Below are 24,669 nucleotides of genomic sequence, written 5' to 3' on the forward strand. Positions count from 1 at the left end.
TGGTAGAGCCTCGAATCCTCTTGTGAGTAATTCTGCCCACCACCCAGTCCCAGAACTATCGCTTGCTACATTTTCTGCTCTAGGTTCTCATTTCCACATTTTGCACTCAGCTGTTTTAAAGCAGCAAATGCCACAGAATCCTCTAGGTCCCGTGGGACCAGATGGTCAGTATTCCAGAGCAACCATGCTCAAGGTGGGGGGTGGGCAGGGAGAGGATACCCCGGCACACTCCACATTTGTACCCTGCGTGGAAGGATGCCCTGATGGGAGGGAAAGCTCACGGTCACGGCTACATATTTGGGATCTCTCCCGTTTACTTGGACTTCTACCCTGCCCACCCCACCCCAGCAGCATAAATTACTTGCAAATAATTTATACTGATTTCTTCAAGTATTCCTATAAATACTTGAACATTTTTTGTTGGTTTCTGATTCCATAAAAAAAAAAAATTAAAAAAAAAAACATTTTAGAGCAGTTTTAAGCTCTAAATAAGCATCGAATTCCATTTTGAGCCTTATTTTCCCACTCTCTGAATTTGAACCAAATCATTCTAGTATGACTTTTATTTTTTATTTATTTATTTTTTTCAACGTTTATTTATTTTTGGGACAGAGAGAGACAGAGCATGAACGGGGGAGGGGCAGAGAGAGAGAGAGGGAGACACAGAATCGGAAACAGGCTCCAGGCTCTGAGCCATCAGCCCAGAGCCTGACGCGGGGCTCGAACTCACGGACCGCGAGATCGTGACCTGGCCGAAGTCGGACGCTTAACCGACTGCGCCACCCAGGCGCCCCCTAGTATGACTTTTAAAATAAAACCATGCTAATAGGCAAAAGCAGATCCTTCTCCTAAAGCTAAAATTTGCTTCATGTCTCCTTACTAGACAAAGCTTCATGAGGACAGGCTTCTAATCTGATTTAGTCACCCCTGTGTTCTCAGTACTCACCAGTACCCGGCACACAGGCACTTAATGTTTGAATCAATCGATTTTTTTTTTAAAGTAAACTCTACCCCAACATGGGGCTGGAACTCACGACCCCGAGATCAAGAGTCACATTGCCCCACCGACTGAATCAGTTAGGTGCCCCATGAATCAATGAATTCTTAATCAAAGACTCATACTGTATAGCCCTCAAGAGTACCAGATTTTCTCAAACTTTTTCTGTGTCTTAACCACCACAATACTGATAGTGCAATGAAGAAAAATCTAATAAACATCTGGAAACCATTTTCTGGTACTCCCAATGCAAAAAAGCCCTATTGGAATTTTTCCGTCTAGGGAAATCTAATGATTTTGGTGCAGGATAATTCTGAATCGAAGGTGAGTCTTAGGACCACTCCATGCACGCCCTCTATTTCTAGGAAGGCCATTTTCAAACTTTCTCCCTGATATTTCCACTTTCACTCCCCACCAAAATGTGATGCCTCTGCTACTTGGAGAAACTAAGGCACAAGAGAAAATCAAGTACTTCAAAGGTTTACCCCTAAAATCTTAACTCAATGAACTCCTAGGAACACCTCACTAACACTGAGGGACCTCTAAAGCACTGAGGGAGCTTGAGCCATGAACTTTCATTTCCACAGTTCTTAAGGACACGCTTTAAATTTACTTGGTCTTTGAGGAATTGGCGTTTTTAATTCTTCCAGGAAAAAAGCTATTTTATGGAACTCCTAAAATGTTAACATTCATCTTCTAGGAAGGGAAACTCTTGATAACGGTTTCTTTCTGACTCAGCCACAGACTATACTAAGTAACCAAATTCAAAGGAGAAATTTGGCTTTTTGGTATTTGTGCTAGAGATCGGAAGAATGCATAATCTAGTTAGCTTCTCTTAGGATATGTTACCGGTGATAACAAGTTTGAAATACACAGCAGTTCAATTATGCTGCCTGCTCTCACTGCAGGTGGCAAACAGGTAGGAAAAGGAAATCAGACGCACTGCAACTTTCCTGGCTGGTTACCGGCAAGGCTGTTTTTATATACATGGTGGGATAAAAGCCACCGTATGTGGAGGATATATCTGTAAATAGAAAAATTGCTTGCTTTTCATTCTATGTAAAATTAACTGTAGGCTATTTGTCAATCACACATGTATATATACATATGAGCTGATGGTTAAACCAATGAAGTTTTTATGGCTTTTACTAGAGAGAGAAAGCTGTGCTAAGGGAAGAACAGGCAGATTCCAGTTTTAACTGGTTATCAAAATTGGTGACACAAAGTCTCATGTGTCTTTCCATTTTTATGCAACCCTCTTGCTAAAGAAATGCTTTGGACAAAAAAAAAAAAAAAAAAAAAAAAAAACCACACGGGCTGTGTCTTCCTTTAGTACATATGGAGACAAGGAACGCTGGGAGGTTTCACAGGCTCCAAGGCAGACCAGTTTTAACACCCACCCACCATCTATCCCATTCTCTTTGCCAAGCCACTGGTAATCTTTAGATGTTAATGCCTAAAGCCCAAACTGAGGGATGAAGGCTGCCGGCTGGGGCCCGGGGGGCCTACACAGGTACAAGTGGAAATCCTTCTTCCCAGCTTCAGTGGGCAAAATCTACAGCTGTGTTAGGCACAGCTGTCTGGTCACCAAGCACATTCCTACCCATGGAAATCAACTGAAGGTAAACCGCAGAAGTCCTCCAGGAAGGACAACCTTCTCCTCTCTCTGGTGAGTAAACAGAGACCACCCTTGGAGGGGAGCACTGACCACAGAACCGTCCGTTACCGGTTACGGCAAAGAAGCTATCCAGTAAGGTGGCCCGTTACTGTTGATGGCTGGCCAGGATCAGTTCTGTTGGCAACCAGAGGAGTTCACAATGATTTTACCTCATTTTTAGAGAAGTTAATCTCGAGTCTCTGCACTTTTAGTAAAACTGACAAAATTCACTAGTGTCGTGTTCCTTAATTCCCTTTGTGTTTTAAGAACTGCGTGATTTAAGATTATTCAAAATCCTAATAATGTCAGCGACTTTACGTTCATACGAATGATGGGACAGGAAAATAAAGTTTTAAAGATCCAAAGCAATTATACACTGAAAAATAAATGATGAAAGAGGACAAGGCTATCTGGCAAGAGGGTTCAGCTCATTCATTCAAGGTACTCCTAAGGAGAATACATGTACAACTACAGGCCTATTCGATTTTCTCCTAAAAATAAATATACATACGTAAAAAGCTATTGTGATCAAACCTTTTCCACACTGATATTCTGTATTCTACCTAGGATGGATGCCCAGATCTCCGCACTGTGAAAATTCAGTGGCCAAGCCGCTGAGCAGTGCGCCACTGCTCAGAAAGACTAGGAGGCCCGTCTTCACCCAGAAGGCCTCTTGGGAGGAGTCTGTTGTCACTGATAACTTCCCCCACCTCACACCCACCCCACTTTATAACCCTAAAGATTTATTAGCTTAGAATAAATTCCCAGTTACCACCCGTAAAGCAAATACGGGGGCCACTGCATTGCTACTGGGTTTTGCTTCCCTCATAGCACCAACTACTTAATTATGGTCGCAGCTCTAAGAGTCGGTTGACAGAAATCCTACACGCAGTTTCCTAGTGCATCTTACGTCTTTGGTGTGGGGCAGGCAAAAGGGTCTGCAGCATGTGATTGTCTCAAAGAACATCTTAAAGACAACCTGGCTGACCTGCTGTTCGGAGCGCCCTCGTGAAAACGGTAAACCCCAACTCCTTCTGCCAACCATCTCCCAACTTCGGAGGATCATGATGAATCTATGTGACTTTCCGCCACATCACTGAAGACTCACAACATACATACAAACGTCACAGCAAAAAGAAAAGACGACGGAATAGGACAGAAGAGAAAGGTCTCTAAGTGCCCCCAAATGAAAATGTCAAAAACTCCTGAGAGATGAGCCTCCGTTTTGATTGTGCTCAATGACTTGAATTTTGAAAGAAAGAATAAGCTTGCAAAGAGAGTAAGACTTCACACAAAATCATTTAACGCTAAGTTCACGAATCACCCTTTCGAAGCATCTGTTTCAAACACATTGCAAACTCTAGCTTGGAATCAGGAGTCATTCTCAAAATTCTTTTCAATAAAACCAAGATTTCAGATTCCTGCTGGGTACATAAGATAATTTATTTTCTGGGAAAAACTACCTAAAATCTATCCAGTAGGATTATTGCACAGTGGGGCCCACAGGACAATGATTTCCAAGGGCTAGTCCTCATATAAAAAAAGGCCACAATAAATACATCTATATACTATGCCCCACTCTACCTTGACACGGTAAACACAAATGTGACGCCGCCTGCTTTAAAAAAGAAACTCCTGAGGAAAGAAAGGGATGGAAATCTCTACCAAGGCCACTTGAGTCAGAAACTGCCATTACTATTTCCATTGCCGTAAAGGCCACTCACCAAACAGGCTGACCATTCCAAGCACCAAGATGAACCAGCGACAAGGTTATCACACTTCACGATATCTCACTCCGATCGCAGCTCACACTGAGCATTGGAAGCACTTCCCAGTAGATGAGCTTAGAAAGGAAATGAACTGCAGGCAAATCAACCCCTTAGCAGAAGTTCATTGTTGGTCACTAAGGGTTGAGGTGAGATCAGTAAGATGCTCGCAAACCCACTCTCTAGTAAATTCCAGCGTTTAGGCCATTATTTTTCACTCCCGGTCCTTGAAACATCACCAAACATTTGCAAACAGAACTACACGCTTTTCCCTTTTCTATCTGGGTAGCACCACGTCCCATTCTGATGTTGATTCCCCCCCACCCCAAAATACTTGGCAATCCATGCAGCAGCCTGTCGCGCACAGAGCAGCCCAAGTTTTAAACCCTCCCAACTCGCCCCATAAAACTGCCAAACCCTAACCACACAAATAAAAACATACCACTCTGGGAGAGATCACTCAATCATTCTTCAACTTCCTCTTATAACTGATGCACCACCAATACGCAGAGCACTAAGTGTAATTCCAGACGCCACACCACGTGATCAAGTTTGTAAATGGACCATTGAGCCAACAAGCCATACCCTGCCTACAGCGCAGACACAGCCAAAGTGGGAAGGTGACCTGCTTTCAGCTGCATGGGGGGCAGGGTTTCTCACGGCTTCTGCTTTTTAAAGCACTCACTCTCATTCTAAAATGGTATGCTATACACAAAACCATCAATTTTATTCCAGAATACATCATCTTGATAATAAAAAGCTTTTGTATGCACATACTGCCAATACATTTAAAAGGCCCAAATTTTAACAAATAGAATAGACAAATTCATCAGACAAGAGATAAGTTACTTTGGCCGAAAAAAATCTTTAAAAAAAATCTGGCTCAACATTCTGCTTGCAGGTTTCTACATATACTGTGTACGTGGTGAGTGAAAGAGAGAGAGAGACAGAGAGAGAGAGAGAGAGAGAGTGTGTGTGTGTGTGCGTGTTGTGTGTCTATAGCTTTTTTTTTTTTTTTTAAGGGAATGGAGGATGGTTTAGCCCACTTTTCCTTGGTTATGTAGGAACTACAATGTTCTTTGCGAGCAAGACAAGAAGTGCAAGGTCTGCATTTCCACCAACTCGATGCAAAGCCCCAAGAGCTTCCTGCAAAGTGAAGCCGGCACGGAGAATCCGGTCAATGTCTGCAGCAGGAAAAATCAGTGGTGGAAGAATGGAGGGACTTGATGATGGGTGGCTGGTGGGCGGTTCAAAGTCAACAAGTGGCCCTGCAGCTTCAGGACAGACATCCTGTCGTGTCTCAGGCCTGTCTGTCACCGGATTCTGTGCGCCCTGACCCAGATCTTCAACCAACGTGAAATTGGACCAGGACTTTGTTTGCTCAGAAGTGGGACTGACACCATCCTCCTCACCTGCTGAAAGTTTGGGTGAGATTTCTACACCTAAGGTGCAGTGTAATTGATTAGACGTTTTTGCTGAGGCTAGAGCGTCAGAACTGCTCTTGTTCTCGGATTCCCTAGACTCGGGGACACTTTCCTTATCAGTTACTAGGCCATCACCTGGATCCCTGACATTAATATTTTCTACATCTTCTACTCCAGCACCATTTGAAGTGTCTGTTAACTTTTCTGCCCTCACCGATACACTTATGGTCTGATGAAAGGAGACTTGTGAACGCTCTTCGTTCTGGGTAACTAGAACATGCTCACTTTGGGTCCATCTTTCAGAAAGGTCCTTCACACCTGTTTGGCCCTCAGTTACCATTTCCGATTGACAGAGAACTTCTTCAGATGTATTTTCTGAAGCTGGTTTACTACTAATGACCAAAAGTTCATGGAGTTCCTTCAAGGCTGCTGTTAGAGATGAGCAGGATTCCTCTGCTGACTCCACAGAAGGCTGACAACTGCCACAGAGACTTAAAGACGGGGAGCAATCCCCATCTTCTTTATTTGTTCCAGACATTTCAACGTTATTGTCTGGGAGTTGTAAATCCTGAGTGCAAATTGAATTACTCAAAATTTCGGATGAAGGGTTACATTTTGATGTTTCTACTTCCATCAGGGGATTATCTAAGGTGAGATCGGGTGCACCGATGTTCTTGACATTGGCATTCTGACCATCCGCTGAGTTAGGCACAGCCACTAGGGACTCTTCAACTGTATCCACTTCCATGAGTGTTTCTGAATGGGGGCAGCCAAAGCATCCTGAAGGTAGAATATTTTCCTCTGTACCTGGAAGGTCCACATTCTGCTGTAGCCTGTCTTCTTTCACTGTAGCTTCTAAATCAACACTTCTTTGTGGATTCTGTTGCCTTTCTCCAAGAAGTTCAAAGTCCTCTGTGTTACAGAGATGTTCCTGTTCTTGGTCACATAGAGCATTCTGTTGTACAACCTCATGCTGTTCATTCCCTGGTTCTTTGTGCTGCTGAAGGCCATTCCCTTGACTCGGGTTCTGACTTTCTGGATGCCAACCCTTTTCACCTAGAAACCCCGGTGGTTCTTGCACACTAGTAGTCGTGACAGATAAACTAGCTTGCTGTCTTGTGTGGAGAGGAGATCTGAGGCCCTGGGTGCTTCTTTCAGCAGATTTCGCCATATTCTCTGCAACAATGGCTTCTTCGGATGAATTCTGCAGAGGCATGGCTGGAGCGCTGTCTGCTGAAGAAGCACAATCAGAAAGATCCTGTGGAGGAAGATGTTCTTTCTTTTCAGAGGTTATCTGGAATTCAGCGGAAGCCTTCAAAGCCTTTAGAGCTTTAGGTTCAATGCTGTCAGGGTCACTGGGCTCGATAGGGCAGCCTGAAGCAGAGACAGAGTGAGCAAGACTCATAGGATTACCAATCTCAGGACTCTGTCCTGAAGGATGGGCTGGATGGTTAAATCCATCTGAAGTTGGTAAGGATGACATTCCCAGTGAGGTAGTTTCTTTACCACTTTTCTCTACATGGAACAAAAGGGAAAGGCAAAGAGATTAATTGGCAGGTTACAAAGGCCAATCGCTTCTCAGATGATACACATCTCAACAGGACAGAACAAAATCAGGTCCTTAAACTTGGGTTTGTCTTAAACTGATACTTATACGAGAACCATTCTCGCTGGGGTAGACAATTCAACATCACAGCATCAGAATAAGAGATAGGCACGTTCTTAACAAAACATGTACACTGTAATTCAGTATTTTTCTTTAAGTACCATTAATAAACATCCACATAATGGCTGCGTTAGTGCTCAAGACTGAAGGACATTCATGTATCTTTATTCTCCGTGGGTCCGACCCTCTTAGAAGAGTTTCTCCGAGTGTGTTCTATCACTTGCCCTGAAATCCTGTTTGCTAAGCATGCACACTCTGGGGCACCATCGCTGGGAGTAAACCCATGGGTCTGCACTTTCAAAAAGCTCCTCAGGTGGTTCTGAAGCATGTTACAGATTTTGAGGATCTCTGCACTAGAGCGATTCTCACATCAATGCACTTTTAGCGTTTCAAACGACAAGACTAAAACCAGTTATATCTGGAACAGAGTGGGAATTATAAAGAGAAAGGAGAATATGCTCGGGATTCTCTAGGAGACAGAGAAACAAATATTCTATTTAATTCATTTCTATCCAAACTCCCATGATCCAAATCATGAGATAGCTGTCTGAGCAAGGACTCAAAGCACAAAAATAAAGGTAAAGAGCAAACAGATTAGATCCAAATGCGGCAACCTTAGAAAGGTTTATCAGTTACTTTATCACATTAACATAGTACAACTAAGTGAGGACACTGAAGTCTTTTAGGGCAGGGAAAGGGGGTAGGGTCCTGGCAGCAAAGGCGGATGGTTCGTAACAGTTTTCAGACAGGCAACGACCATTTAGACTCAATACAACTGACTGGGCACTCAAGGGTGGCAGGCTCAAACACCACCTCACGAAGCCATTAAACGTCAATTCCAACTCTCCTTTTGCCACCGATACGAACACTGACCTCTATGCAGTGACTAGAAGATTGTTAATTAAACGCCAACGGGTGGCAGCAAAAACTACTTCACGATACAATCTCTCAGGGCAGATGCTTCTCAGACTCAAATGCTTCGTGTTGACTGCCATCCATTGTGGGGGCTTGATCTTAAGTCAGGAAGCAATCCAGATTCAAATGGCTCTAAATCATTCTAATCCAACACCGGTTAACAGCACGATGAGATAAAGCACTGACTCTGTTGGGAAGTTACTGACTTCTGGTGAAACAATATAGTTTAGAGGTCAACAGGAAAACAGCATTTGCTTCAGTGTAAATTATATCCATTAGTGTCTAGAAACACAGTTATTAGTTTTATTTATCAATCTCTAAGGCCGACTCTGAAAGAGGTTCAGTTGTGAGTTAATGAGAACAGAAAAGATGCATCACAGTGAAATATCCAAGTTAAGTAGCACGGGGCATGTGATGATGGCCTTCAGGCACTGGCACGCCAGTTACAATCACTGTGTCAGGTCAAGGAGAACGTGGCCTCAGTGTGTGTTTTGTGCTAAGAAAGCAGCACACAGTCCTCCAAGGGCTGAGACTTCACTGGCCTAAGTGCTGACCGTAGGGGACAGGCTCAGCACTACAGGAGAGGAGAAGGGGATGAGAACAATGGATATTAAGAATAATTAAACTGTGCCTACTTTTACCCCATCTTTCTAAGGAAAAAGAAAAAAACAAAGAAATTAAGTGCTAGGTATCTAATCACAACCAGCCTGCAACCCCGTATGAAGCCCGAGGCTGGGAGTTGCCTTTTTTCCTCTTGATAAATCAGCCAGTAAACTCAGGCTGCCGTCTCCCAAATTTACACTCCAGGGAGATGGGAACAGAGTGTCTCCCGGGGAGACTCTGCGAGGCCAGGGAGAGAAGAGTCAAGTCTTAACTCCTGTTTCAGGGAGAATTAAACCTCAGCGCTGCCCACGTTATTGAACCTGTGCCCCCAGACAAGTTTACCTGGCCGAAGCCTCGATTTCGTCTTCAGCGGAATGAAAATTTCTTTCGGGTAGAAGTGCCCTCCTACCACTCTAGGCAGTTGTGTGCAGGGATATGAAAAAGGAACTTCCAGTTTTCCAGAAGAAACAGGCTCATGAGACCCCTAACGGTGTAGTTACCTTCAACAACAACATGCTGTGGGGCTGATATTCTTGATTTGCTCTATTCACAATGGCCAGATGGACCTGGCTTTTCCTGGGATCTCCCTCCCCTCCTTGGACTGTTCCACAACAGTTGATGAAAGTATGAATAGGAAACTATACTTCGATGTGTATGCGTGCCAACGTACGGATGTATATACAGGCTGGTTGTAACCAGATCAGACGAGGTGACATGGATGGCAGAAGCTAAGTTCCAAAACTGCGGCGGACACAGAGACTTTCAGAGCACAGACGATAACCGGATGGAAGGCTGAACGTGGCGTCTATAAATACCTGGTCTGGGGCCCACTCCAGCTGCAGCACACACACACTACATGCATCATGGCTTCTGACGCTCTGTTTGAATTAGGAAACAGACAAGCAAACTTGGGTTAACAACGCAAACCACACAGCATGCAGGGTTATTGTCTCCATTCCTCTGCCGTCTTTATAATCAGGAGCTGGTCGAGTCAAAGTTGGGGAACGCTTCTGTAGTCTGGTTGGTTTAATTCTCTCACAATACATAGAACAACGTGTCAACTTCAACAGATCTTCAATAGAACTTGGAAAGGAATTCATCTCACACACCCACACACATGGAACTCATGGGCAGACGTGTGAGACAGGTGGAAACAGCAGACCCATGGATGGGATTACAAGCTATGGCAATCTTCAAGGTGAGCCAACACTTGTGACAGTCACTTTCCCAATTTCTTTCTCAGTTGACATTTATTTTTGGGAGAAAAACAAATGAAACTGGATCGTCCTGGCTTAACTTCTCTTCTAGTCAGTGTTTAGAAAACGTATCAGATATAGCTCCTGTCCTGACTTATTTTTCTGCTGATAGAAAAGATAAAAGATACTATGGTATAAGGTGTCCACCAAAGGAACAGTTTTTGGCAAAAATACTTTCACCTACTATGTCCAGAGTTTTGATTTTGAAGATACTGGGAAGTCAGCGTTCCAAACAAGACAGACCTGATGTCGAATTCATTCACTATTTAAATATTGGAAAAATTAGCACAAGCCATGTATCGTCACTAAAAAAATATCATCCTCTGGGCAAAAAACCCACTTCCTTTTAATCCTTTTCTGAAAACTATTTTTATTTTTTTATCTTATTTTTTTATGTTTTTAAAGTAATCTCTACGCCCAACGAAGGGCTAGACTCTGGACCCCGAGATTAGGAGCTGCACGCTCTGCGAACTAAGCCACCCAGGAGCCCCTCCTTGTAATCGTTTGAATTGCCACGTTCTGTTCACTATGCCTGAAAACACCTGTGGTTTCTATTTTCATCTCCTTAACTTTTTATTACGAGAAGGTAATTACCCGAAGAGGGTTACTGTTAGTAGGTTAGAAAGCATTGCTATCATCAGCCAGTGCTTCTCAAATAAAAACACCACATTGTAGGGGGAAAATAGACATTTCACAAGATGGTAATACATCCTCATTTCATTAATACCCAGAATAATGACTCAACTGACAAGTTACTAAAAACAGGTAAAACCTTCTAAGTGGGTATGTCAAACTCAGTCAAGCTTGCCTTGCAGGGAAGCTTAAAACTATTAATTCCACGGCTGTTCAGAATATTCCCCTTCCGACAACCAAGGCTGTATTTTGTACGTAAAACTCAAAGGTGCCAAAAGGTGTCAAGGAGCAGACTATGAACACAGCCAGCTTGGAAAAGGCTATCCGCTACCCACGCCCATTTTAACTTAAAGAGGCTCAGGGCTCCCCCTTGGGTGCTCTCCATAAAAACACTGGCAAAATCTGGCTGCCTTTTTCTTTTTTTTAATAAGCTCCTATCTTTTATGTCTTTAGGAGAAAGCTATTCCCTGAACTTGTAGCTCTAATACATTTTACTGTATCAGAAAACACAACATGTGGTATTAGTCACTGATGAATACAGCTCAAGACTTGAAAATAACCCCAACTTAAAAGTTAATTCTCTTCAGTTTCTAGAAAATGCATCCCACAGTCACGGTTTTAGAACAGATGGGGAAAACGATCACATGGGGGTAGGATCTCATCGAGAATGTGTCCTTCCATCTTACCCAAGAAAACTTGGCTGGGTCTTTAGACTTAAACCAAGACAACTGAGACTCACAAAGAAGTGAATGAGGAATCCCCGTGTCAGGGGTTTGCAGACGGTTCTAATTTGGCCCAAGAACACACTATGCAATCTCATTAATAGCATAAACCCTGTATTCTGATTAGTGTTCAATTATGCTCCTCATTGTTGGTTCCTCTGTCTCTGGTAGCAGCGCTTTCAGTAGATATTAATTAAAAAGGTCAGGACTGCTTAGTCAGGACGACAGTGCTATCCTTCAAAGGAAGCGGGCCTAAGAAAAGGAAAATAAATGTTCAGGGAAACCGCAGAACTAAAAGGAAATGTCTGCTTACTGCAAGAATTTGTGTTAGGAAAAAGGAAACAAGATTTTTTAGGAAGCCTACCAAAATGCGCTTAAGCAAATAACTGCCCAAGGTACCTAGCACACAGCAATGGATCTGTTGAAACACCGAGTTTTTCTTTACCGTATTGAGAGAGGACAGGGAACACATCCGTGACAGCACGATGACATGGGTTAAGAACTGAAAAGGTCCCCAAACCCTCTCAAGCTCCAACCTCCCCGGCTCACTGACAACAATGAGCAAGTTATCCCAGAGCATGGCCACTGCAAATACCTGCATCCTCTACGGATTTCTGAAGAGCTTCTGCTAATTCTTGGTCTGCAATCTCTTCTGGCCGCACATCCTCTCGCCCCGCCCCATACGCCAATCGGGCACACTCTGGTAACTCTCCCTCAGGCAGGAAGGTGGTCTGTGAGCCTGTCGTGCCGATCACGAGCACATTTTTCTTGAGGTCGATGGAACACTTAGAAGGAAGAAACCAAAGACGGATGATAGCGGATAAAACACCATGCAGAAAAGTTATCCTGAATTTAAATGTTTAAGTTTTATTTAAGTATTTTTTTTTAATGTTCGTTTATTTTTTAAAGAGAAAGAGAGTGAGCAAGTGAGAAGGAGAGGGGCAGAGAGAGACAGAGAGAGACAGACAGAATCCGAAACAGGCTCCAGGTTCTGAGCTGTCGGCACAGAGCTTGATGCAGGGCTCAAACTCACAAACCAGGAGATCATGACCTGAGCTGAAGTCGGGTCAGAAGCTCAAAAGACTGAGCCACACAGGTGCCCCTAATATTTAAGTATTTTTTAAAACATTTAAAGTTTATAGCAGAATAAAAAAAAAAAAAAGCTTACAGGAGAATCATCTTTATATGATGTAGTTTTATACATATTTGTCCAACCCAACCTCTGTTCATTTCTGAATTTAAATGTAATACACATCCACTGGACAAAATTGGGGAAAATGCCAAGCATAATCAGCAGCAGCCCCACTTTTTAGAAATACAGAGATGATTTTTTCTTAAAAAAATGAGACATACCACTTATACACTCACATTACTATTTACATTGTGCTTACTGCACAAAGTACCAATCATCTCAAAAGTGGTATATGGGCAAGGCAATCTTTATTTTTTTTTCTTCTTATTTTTTTTAATACAGAGAGACAGAGACACCAACTCTGAAGAAAGCTCCAGGCTCTGAGCCGTCAGCACAGAACGCACGAACTGTGAGATCACAACCTGAGCTGAAGTTGGACGCTTAACCAACCAACGGAGCCACGCAGGCACCCCAAGGCAATCTTTATTTCGTACTTATAACTACCCTCCTTTTCTGTGTATTTTTCTAATTATTTAACATAGGACAGTACACACGTATATGTTTTCTATCTGTAAAGCTGAAGACTACTGGTCGATATCATGACTAAAAAATGGGGAGAGAGTGACAAGTTATTAAATTAGGTTTTATTAATACATGCATTCACTCACCCCTTCTACTTAAAATTCTGCACCTTGATTAGAATATTAATGCAATATATGTTTTATAGGATTTCAGTATTAGAACGAGTATTGATAACATGGGGGCGCCTGGGTGGCTCAGTCCGTTAAACGCCCGATTCTTGATTTCAGTTCAGGTCATGATCTCATGGTTCATGAGATGAAGCCCTGAGTTGTGCTCTGCACTGACAGTGTGGAGCCTACTTAGGATTCTCTCTCCCTCTCTGCCCTTTCCCGCTCCTGCTCTCTTTCTCTCTCAAAATAAATAAACATTAAAAAAAAAAAAAAAACAGTATTAGTGACATAAAAATATTGTCTAGATATGGGGGTTCCTGGGTGGCTCAGTCGGTTGGGCGCCCGACTTCGGCTCAGGTCATGATCTCACGGTCCGTGTGTTCAAGGCCCGTGTCGGGCTCTGTGCTGACAGCTCAGAGCCTGGAGCCTGCTTCAGATTCTGTGTTTCCTTCTCTCTCTGTCCCTCCCCCACTCATGCTCTGTCTCTATCAAAAAATGAATAAATGTTAAAAAAAAATTTTTTTTTAAATATTGCCTAGATACAAAACCTTGCTGGGAAAATTTTATCACCCAGTGGACACTAATTGCTTCTTCAATCAGAAGAGTTTATCTTTAAACAAATTATTAGATTTCAGAGTGGAAATACAAATATTGTAAATGAACATAGTTACAACTCATTCTCCCCATACTAAGCAAACATTTCCGCTGTCCGCATCTTATCTACACCTTCTTCTTTAAGCACTGACAAGCTGTGAAGGATTTACTAAACTTATACTAGCAATAAAATCATCATGTGTTTTCTAGATCCCGCTACAAACCCATCAAAACTTACCTGAGTTCTAATCAGAAACTAAAAGTAACACAAGAGAACCAAGTTGCCCATTATACTCTCAAACAGATGGCGGGATTTAACAGATTCAGAGAGATTTCACAAGAAGAGATTCTATTTCTACTGATAAATCGTTTCTTTTTTTTTTTTTTTAATTTTTTTTTCAACGTTTATTTATTTTTGGGACAGAGAGAGACAGAGCATGAACGGGGGAGGGGCAGAGAGAGAGAGGGAGACACAGGATCAGAAACAGGCTCCAGGCTCTGAGCCATCAGCCCTGAGCCTGACGCGGGGCTCGAACTCACGGACCGCGAGATCGTGACATGGCTGAAGTCGGACGCTTAACCGACTGCGCCACCCAGGCGCCCCACTGATAAATCGTTTCAAACCATGTATGATGACATCCTTAATTAGGGACCTTTCCAAGTCTCAAAAGCCATGTTTTCTCAGTTTTCTAGCATATATAACCAAGAGAAATGATGCAATCATACCCACGTAACATACAAAACGTCAGTGCAGAAAGATAGTGAAGCACTTGATTACCTGATGCCGTTTCAGCATGTCCAGTCCCAGAAGCATGTCCATAGGCTGTTCCTCAAGGATAGAGAAAGAGCACGCCAGGAAATCTCCTTCAATTTGAACCTGAGCTAAAGCATATTAAGAGAAGGGATTGCGGATTTTTGCTTCAAAAGCCTCATGCAATCTTTGGAAAGATTGCATTCTGTGCCTTGCTTCTTGCAATCAGTCAAAGCCAAGGCAAAGCATGAAACAAGTGAGTTAAGTATGAAAATCCAGTGAACCCAATGACCAGTTTAAAAGTCAATGAAGGGGGCACCTGGGTGGCTCAGTCGGTTGAGTGTCCGGCATCAGCTCAGGTCACAATCTCCTAGTTCATGGGTTCGAGCCCCACGTCGGGCTCTGTGCTGACAGCTTAGAACCTGGAGCCTGTTTCACATTCTGTGTCTGTCTCTGTCTCTCTCTCTCTCTCTCTCTCTCTGCCTCTCCCCCACTTGTGCTCTGTCTCTCAAAAATAAGTGAATAAATGTAAGAAAAATAAAAAATAAATAAAGCAGAATAAAACAAACACCTATGCATTTATTTCCCTGGTTAGGAAACACAAAACTCAGAGGTTCCTTATGTTCTACTGCTCATAGCTTCGTGTCTTCTCCAACCCCCCGACTATCCTGGCTTTTGTATCAATCATTCTTAGCTTTTTAAATGATTCTTACGAGTCTTGTATGATTTTTTTTTAATTTTTCTTTAACATTTATTCATTTTTGAGAGTGAGAGAGACAGAACATCAGTGGGGGAAGGGCAGAGAGAGAGGGAGACACAGAATCTGAAGCAGGCTCCAGGCTCTGAGCTGTCAGCACAGAGCCCAACATGGGGCTTGAACTCATGGACTGCGAGATTGTGACCTGAGCTGAAGTTGGACCTTAACCAACTGAGTCACCCAGGTGCTCCGAGTCTTGTATGATTTTTAAAAAAATCTTCTTAATGTTTATTTTTGAGAGAGAGACAGAGCATGAGTGGGGGGAAGGGCAGAGAGAGCCAGAGACACAGAATCCAAAGCAGGCTTCAGGCTCCGAGCTGTCAGCACAGTGCCCGACACGGGGCTCGAACTCATGGACTGTGAGATCATGACCTCAGCTGAAGTCGGACGCTTAACCAACTGAGTCACCCAGGCGCCCTGAGTCCTGTACGATTTTTAAAAAAAAATTTTTAATGTTTATTTTTGAGAGAGAGACAGAGCATGAGCGGGGGAAGGGCAGAGAGAGCCGGAGACACAGAATCCAAAGCAGGCTTCAGGCTCCGAGCTGTCAGCACAGAGCCCTATGTGGGGCTTGAACTCATGAACTACGAGATCATGACCTGAGCCAAAGTAAGACACTTAACCGACAGAGCCACAGGTGCCCCCAGTCTTGTATGATTTCTAAGTGACATACTATTTAGTTTTGTGTTTTTGAATTACCACTCACTAATCTTTTACTCAAGTATTTTGAGGGGTGCCTGGGTAACTTAGTTGGTTAAGCGTCCGACATCGGCTCAGGTCATGATCTTGAGTTTCCTGAGTTCGAGCCCCACATCAGGCTCTGTGCTGACAGCTCAGAACCAGGAGCCTGCTTCAGATTCTGGGTCTCCCTGTCTCTCTCTGCCCCTTTCCCCCCCTCAAAAATAAACATTAAAAAAAGTTAATTAAAAAAATAAAAAATAGAAGTATTTTGAGATCGATCCCTGCACATGTAACTATTTCTTTCATTTTTAATTATCCTTTAGGGCACCTGGGTGGATAAGCTGGTTAAGCGTCTGACTCTGGACTTTGGCTCAGGTTATCATCTCGCTGTTCACGAGTTTGAGCCCCGCATCGGGGCTCTGTGGTAACTGGGGTGGGCCTGCTTGGGATTCTCTGTCTTTCTCTCTCAAAAACAAACTTAGGGGTGCCTGGGTGGCTCAGTCGGTTAACCATCTGACTCTTGGTTTCTACTCAGGTCATGATCTCACAGTTCATGGATTTGAGCCCCGAATCAGGCTCTACTCTCTCCCTCTCCCCCTCCCCTGCTTATGCTCTCTCTCTCAAAATAGATAAATAAAACTTAAAAAAAAAAAATCCCTAGTGTACTGTAATGTCTAATATACCACAACTGATTTATTCTACTGCTCTGGGACTTTCTGGGTCACTTCCAATTTCTGTGGTCATAAGCAATGCTGCCCCGAGTATTCTCCTGGTGTGTATTCAGTTTCTCTAATGGTATATATACCACAGAAAACAGAATTACAGGGTTCTAGGGAATATTAGGTTCAACTTTAGGGGGATGTTGAATTATTTTCCAAAATGTTTCTAGCAGTGTATCAGAGTTCCTACTGCTCCACATTCTCACCAACAATTAGTATTACTAGATTGAAAACCTTACTAAATTTCCCTGACTAATAATGAGTAACTTTTCATGTATTTCTTAACCATTTGGGTTTCCTATTCAATAGTGCCTGTTCTATTGCTTCTGTAATTTTTTTTTAACATTTATTCATTTTTTTGAGAGACAGACACAGTGTGAGTAGGGGAGGGACAGAGAGAGGAGACACAGAATCTGAAGCAGGCTCCAGGCTCTGAGCTGTCAGCACAGAGCCCAATGTGGGGCTTGAACTCATGGAGCATGAGATCATGACCTGAGCTGCAGTCAAACGCTTAACTGACTGAGCTATCCGGTGCCCCCCACTGCTGTAATTTTTAAAAAATGTCTATTTATTTTTGAGAGAGAGAGAGAGAGAGAGAGAGCGCGCGCACAAGCAAGGGAGGGGCAGAGAGAGAGAGAGAGAGAGAGAAGAGGAGGGGGAGACACATAATCTGAAGCAGGCTCCAGGATCTGAGCTGTCAGCCCAGTGCCCGAGGCGGGGCTCAAATCCACAAACTTTGAGATCATGACTCAAGCTGAAGTTGGACCCTCAACCAACTGAGCCACTGGTGCCCCTATAATTTTTTTTTTTATAATTAATGTTTATTTTTGAGACAGAGAGAGAGAGAGAGAGAGAGAGAGAGAGAGAGAGAGAGAGACAGAGAGAGACAGAGCATAATTCGAGAAGGGGGGCAGAGAAAGAGGGAGACACAGAATCCAAAGCAGGCTCCAGGCTCTGAGCTGTCAGTAGGGCTCAAACTCATGAACCATGAGATCATGACCTGAACCCAAGTTGGACACTGGGCCACTCAGGTACCCCTGTAATTTTTTAAAATTTTTTAATGTTTATTTATTTTTGAGAGAGAGACATACGCAGAGTATGAGCAGGGGAAGAGCAGAGAGAGAGACACACACAGAATCCGAAGCAGGCTCCAGGCTCCATGCTGACAGCTCAGAGCCAGACGTGGAGCTCGAATCCACAATCCCCCGAGATCATGACCTGAGCCGAAGTCGGACACTCAACCTAGCCACCCAAGTGCATCGCTCCTGTAGTTTTTTTATAGCATCACACTGAATTGAAGGACGGACACATGCATACACACACACTGTATATATTCTGAAAACGAATCCTTTATTGGTCACTGTTATAAAAACTCTTTCCTAGTTTGCATTTGTTCACATCCTTTATGATGTCTTTTGATAAAAAATTCTTAATCGTAATGTGGCCCAATCTACCAAATAATCTCCTTCTTAACTTTGAAGAACTCTTTTTCTGCATGCGAGATACTCTCCTATATTTTCTTCTAAGAGCTCTGATACTGCTTTTAACATCTAGGTCTGTAACCCACGCCGAACTGCCATTTGTGTGTGATGGGAGGCAGGGTCCGTTTTCCAATTCATTTTTTCCACAGGGACACCCAGCTGGCCTCGCATCATTTCCTGAAACCTTCCCTCCGCTCTGTAAGATGTCCTCTGTCATTTATCAAGGTTCACGTAAGCACAGGTCTGTTTCTGTTTTAGTCCTTTGGTCCTGACATCTAGAAGGGGAAGCCATTCCAGAGTTATCTTGCCTATTCCTACAATAAAGGGCTGATTTTAAATGAGCACATCAGGTCTCACAAAAAACCTACTGAGATCTTGATGGTACCACAATGACTGCTGCTGATGAATGTGGGAGAATCCTCACCTTTGACACACTGAGTCTTCCTACCCATGACACAGCTCTCCTTTATTCAGATTTCCCTTATGATCATAGGTTTTCGGCCTGCTGTCGTAGCCAAGCTGCAAAATGCTACGACCTGTCCATCCACAAGGAAGGACGCGAGGGACTGAGACTTACTTTGCCTCATCCTAGGATCTTCCTACCTAAAACCATGGAAAAATCAAACCCAGACTCTGAAGCAAACCAGGCTGTGGTATTACAGTCCTACTGTGTGTAGGAAAGTACATGGCAGTAACGTATTTAAACTACCCTAATTCTATATAAATCGATAAAAGAAACAAAAGACTCTAATAAACAGACAACTATATTACAAAACAAAAAAGAGAAAAATGGGTAGAAATGATCACTTGCGATGAGAGAAGAGCAACTTACAATAAAAAAAAAACCACACTTTTTAAATCTGTAAATTAAGGGACTAAAAATTAGTAATACTTGATTGTCGAAGGACATTAAGATGAATACTGACGAAGTGCTAGAAAAGCCATTTTGGTGCAAGTTAGAAATACATCAAGAGGCTTTAGGTGTTCATAACCTTTGACTCAGTAGTTTCATTGACAGGAATCTTTAGTAAGGAAAAAAAAATTAAAACGTGCACCCAAAAAACCCCACAAAAATCTACTGCCATATTACAGTAACAAAATATTGGGGGAAAAATTTATCCTAAAAGTTGACCATTCTAAACCCATATAAGAGAATCCCATGCATCTGCATGGTGCTTATGAAAATTATAGTAACACTGAGAACGTGTTTTTTTTTTTTAAAACAGAGTATGCAATTCTATACATTATACGACCACCTTTTACAAGAATAAAATGCAAGGGAAAAGGGTCAGAAGGAGATTACTTGGTGCTTGAGTCTCAAAGGGATTTAAGGAATTAAGAAAAAAAAATTTTGGTTACAAAGGAAGGACTGAGCACATGTATTTATCTCCATTTACTCCTGAAAAATTACAAGAAAAGTTTATCTTTTTTAAGGTACAAATCACTAAGGGCAAAAAATAAATATAAATAAATAAATAAATGAATAATTTAAAAAACACACACAGAAGAGACAACTGAAACGTAATTTTGGAACAGAAAGCAGAGGACAGTGAGGAAAACTGGGAAGCAAGCCAATTAACATCACAGAACCCCCAAGTGTTTCATGAACAAGTACCTCTGCAGGCAGGGGTAGAGGTTGAGTCCAAAGTCGCAAGACTGGGTGAAGGTCTATGTAGGAGGCACAGTTAGACCTTGGGGTTCCCTCTTGACCTCTGCTCAGCCAGGTGACTATCTCCTTTCCCCCCAACAATAGACTAGAGGTTTATTTTCTCAAGAGAGTGAAACAGAGGTGCACATGGAGAAAGACAAAGACACAAGAACCTGACTGAATCCCAGGGGGATTAAGTTTAAGTTTACTGAGCCTCTAGCCCTTTCCCCCCTTCCAACTTCCAGATCACCAAATATCGCCAAGGCTGCCTACCCAAGTAATGTTCCAAACAGCCTTTTGGTGTCCCAGTCTTCACCATGAGCAGATGCCAAGGATCACCAGATATCTGAGAAAACCATCAAACAAATACAAAATATAACAGAAAGGCTGGAAGGCAATGTTGAGGAAATCCCACAAACACCCACCACACCCAGGACACATGAAAGAAAGAAAGAAACAGGATAGAAAGGAAACTACAGGACAAGTCTGGGATAGGACGTTATCCCACCGAGTAACAAACATCCTGGGGGCGGGGGAGAGGAAGTGAAAGGTACCCCTTGCGGTGGATGAAGACAGATCTACACCCAAGTGCATCACTGTGAATTTGAAATTCCACAACACTGAGGTCAAAGAAGATTCTATAAGCTTCAGAAATGGAAAAGAAACCTTTCAAATACAGGATCAAGAACTGAGACAGCAGCCAGCTTCTCCGCAGCAACACTGACAAAAACTGTGGAAAACAAAGTGACTTCCCACTTAGCCAGACTGGTAGAATATAGGAAAACAACAACAATGACAAATTCTGATATTTAAGGACTCAGTTTCCTCCCTTATATTCTTTCTCTGGAAGCTACCCTCCAATAAACTGAGGAGCAAAATTACAAAGAGCAAGACAGAGGATTCACATAATCCCATCTAAAAGCAAGAGGAAAGCAGCCTTTGGGACCCAGTCAAGAGAGATCCTAAAACAACAGCTGTGAAGCAGCTCTACAGCACTGGTCCAGTCTCTAGAAGAAACTGCAACAGGATGAACTGTATAAAGGAGATTTACACAACTAGGTAAGTGTTTGGGGACTGAGGAACACTTAGAATACCAGATGACCAAAAGAAGACAATTACTAATTGTAAGACAAACAACACAAAGAGAAAAGCAATCATCTTCAATTAGGTGGCTCAGCTCTCCACAGTATTTACGTGTCAGTGACAGCACGACAAACATGTTATTTTGAAATATGGAGGGGAGTACCACAAGAAATGAGCTAACATAGTTGAAAGCGGTCTCGAAGGAGCAGGAAAATAGAAGTACATGGGGACTGATTTCTTGTAACAAATTAAAACACGTACATGTGTAACTCTGACAGAACACAGGATTTAACACTTCTGGGGATCAGGCTTGCCGGATCAGGTATGCCTACACAAAACAAATTTTGAAACACCCACTACCCTGAAAAGACTCCCACAGTGCCTTTTACTCACCTAGATGTACCCTTCCAATAATCTTCTGGGTGCCCACTCCTTTGGCAATCCCTGCCCACCGACGGTCCACCAGCCTCATTATATTACACCTTTCTGCACAAGCTTGGCTCATAATAGTCATCTGGGCACCTGGAAGCAGAGGGAAACATCAGATAATAAAAATGAAATCCACGTTTGTGGGCAGATTAAAAACTGCAGCCTGAGGACAAGGCAGAAAGCAAGTAGTCCCCCAGGCTTTTGTCTGTGTACGATTATTCACACCTGGGTTAGTCTAGCCCTCAGCCAGTCCACGCTGGTATCTGAAACACAGCGTAGAAACCTGATAGTGACGGAAAGAATATTTTGTTTGAATGTCTCGTTAAATTTGTTTCATGTGATGATGTTTTAAAACGTTACCAACAGAAAGCAAAACTACCCGGAGAGGACTTCCAAAAAGTCAAACCACATCTACAGATGGAAATGTGTTAAGTGCTTAGTTAAGCACTCCTATACACTCAGGTCAATCTTCATCAAGTATCTCTAAACATCTTATCAGATTATTTTTATTCCAATGTTGGGACTTTATAATTTACCATGTAAAATCCACCATCTCTCAAATAAATAAATAAATAAATAAATAAATAAATAAATAAATAAACAAATAAATAAATCTGAACTCCCCATCTCTGCTCCAACAATCACACTCTGTTTCCTTTCAGGAAGAAGGCATTTAGGGTCTTTTCTCTCCTGGTTACGTGTATTCACCCACACAGCTGGAGCAGGCCCGCACAGGACACAGACACATCTCTGTTTTCACCTACAGCCCTAATCTCTCTCACAGATTCTGGTCTACATGCCCGTGTGCTCAACATTTCCATCTCAAAGCCAACAGGGCTATAAAGCTCTTTTCTCCCCCAGTAACTCTCACTTTGGATTTCTCTCTTTACCAAGGGAATTACTTTCTTACAACATAAAACTTAACACTGTTCACTTGTGACTCCTCTTTTTAAAAAAAAATTTTTTTTTAACGTTTATTTATTTTTGAGACAGAGAGAGACACAGCATGAATGGGGGAGGGCCAGAGAGAGAGGGAGACACAGAATCGGAAACAGGCTCCAGGCTCCGAGCCGTCCGCCCAGAGCCCGATGTGGGGCTCGAACTCACGGACCACGAGATCGTGACCTGAGCCGAAGTCGGACGCTTAACTGACTGAGCCACCCAGGCGCCCCGTGACTCCTCTTTTTTAATTTTTTTCTTTTAATGTTTACTTTGTTTTTGAGAGAGAGTGAGCATGAGCAGGGGAGGGGCAGAGAGAGGGGGAGACACAGAATCGGAAGCAGGCTCCAGGCTCTGCGCTGTCAGCGCAGAGCCTGACACGGGGCTCGAACCCACGAGCCATGAGATCATGACCCGAGCTAAAGTCGGGCGCTCAGCCGACTGAGCCACCCAGGCGCCTCAGCCTTCTCCCCATTCTCAAACTCTGCTCCAACCCTGTGAGTAAGTTTTATGCAATTTCTATTTCTGACCTTCCTTCTTCTAACTATAGCAATCGGCCTAGCTCACACCCTATTCCCCTTGCTAATGGACAACTTCTCTGGTTTCCAAACCACTCTGTGGATGCATAATTTTTATAAAGCAAGGAAATAGTCCTGCCCCTGAGCGGTACGGAATTCTCCAGATCTGTAACTATCTTTGGTCTTCCTCAAATAATCGTCTTCTTCAGACCACTTATTCCTCTGCTCACAAATCCTCCATGGCTTCTACTCTTTAATAAGATTAGCCTCCAGCTACACTGTCACAGCTTCACAACCTACCTCATCCTGGCCAAACTACTTCCTGCTGCAACAGACTGAGCATCTGTGTCCCTGCAAAGTTCCTATGTTAAAACCTGACCCTCAACATGATGGGATTAGGAGGTGGGGTCTTTGGGAGGTGATTAGGTCACGAAGGTGAAAGTCTCAGGAATGGGCTGAGTGCCCCTGCACAGGAGACCTCGGACAGCTCCCTCCCCCTTCCTGCCACGTGAGAGCACAGCCAGAAGAGAACATCTGTGAACGAGGAAGCAGGTCAGCAGACGCTGGACCTGCCTGCATCTTCACGGTGGATTTCCCAGCCTCCAGAACTACGAGAAATAAATCTGTGTTGTTTATAAGCCCCCCAGTTGACAGTATTTTTATAGTAGCCCAAACAGACTCAAATATCAGACTTCTACTCTGACTGTTCAAATCCCTCCAATTTGACAGGAGGAAATTGTTCCCTTTGCCTCTTACTCGCGCTGACCCTCCTGCAGAGCGCCCCCTGCCTTCACTTTCTCTGATTTCCACTTACACTTTAAGACCAAGCTCAAAACTGTCCTTACCCAGTGAGTTTTCCTCTCCTTCAGTTCCAACACTCCCTGTTCGCATTACTCATTAGCCACCTTACACTTCATGGACACTGAAAGCTCTTGGCACTAGAGGAAAGTTAGATTCAAGAAGGCCCAGCAGGGGCGCCTGGGTGGCGCAGTCGGTTAAGCGTCCGACTTCAGCCAGGTCACGATCTCGCGGTCCGGGAGTTCGAGCCCCGCGTCGGGCTCTGGGCTGATGGCTCAGAGCCTGGAGCCTGTTTCTGATTCTGTGTCCTCTCTCTCTCTGCCCCTCGCCCGTTCATGCTCTGTCTCTCTCTGTCCCAAAAATAAATAAACGCTGGAAAAAAAAAAAAAAAAAAAAAAAAAAAAAAAAAAAAAGAAGGCCCAGCAAAAGTGAAGGAAGAGAAAACTGGAGAAGGCAACTTTCCTCTTTTCTTCCCCTCTCCTCACTCTACCCCACAGAAGCTATTTACTGATGTAAAGTAAGCAAGCCGGACACGAGAAGGGTCCCTTTCACCGCTCCCCTGCCTTCTCTCAAGCCTCGGCTTGAAGCCCCATCCTCTTGCTCATGGAGACAGCTCAGTTCAAAGCCATGCCTGAGCACCCCAGTCGTGGTGCGAATGTGGTCTCGATGTGTACCCAACACGCATCGGATTCTTGCTGTTGTGGAATCTGCCATCAAACAGATCTGGGGCTGGACCCACAGCCTGCTCCTCGTGACCCTGTCTACCTGAAGAGGGACACCACCTCTCAACGTCTAAGCCCCCCTACCT

At 43.4% G+C, this 24,669-nt stretch overlaps 1 protein-coding gene across 6 annotated transcripts in view; it reads right to left on the bottom strand.

Moving 5' to 3' along the window:
- Positions 1 to 978: 978 nt before the first annotated feature.
- Positions 979 to 24,669, bottom strand: part of DDI2 (DNA damage inducible 1 homolog 2) — a 43,167-nt gene continuing 19,476 nt past the window's right edge. Inside the window, exons 6-10 of one of the 6 annotated variants that reach the window (XM_047870309.1) lie at positions 21,571 to 21,699; positions 14,836 to 14,939; positions 12,235 to 12,424; positions 9,844 to 9,906; positions 7,223 to 7,359 (exon numbers count right to left, since the gene is read on the bottom strand). In XM_047870309.1, coding sequence (XP_047726265.1) covers positions 9,890 to 9,906; positions 12,235 to 12,424; positions 14,836 to 14,939; positions 21,571 to 21,699 — 440 coding nt within the window. In that variant the 3' untranslated portion in view covers positions 7,223 to 7,359; positions 9,844 to 9,889. Of the gene's footprint in view, positions 12,425 to 14,835; positions 14,940 to 21,570; positions 21,700 to 24,669 lie in introns of those variants that run through there. The other 5 variants (XM_047870304.1, XM_047870308.1, XM_047870306.1 and 2 more) reach the window with 5 other exon arrangements.

The sequence above is a fragment of the Prionailurus viverrinus genome, chromosome C1 (assembly GCF_022837055.1).
Source record: "Prionailurus viverrinus isolate Anna chromosome C1, UM_Priviv_1.0, whole genome shotgun sequence".
Classification (NCBI taxonomy): domain Eukaryota; kingdom Metazoa; phylum Chordata; class Mammalia; order Carnivora; family Felidae; genus Prionailurus; species Prionailurus viverrinus.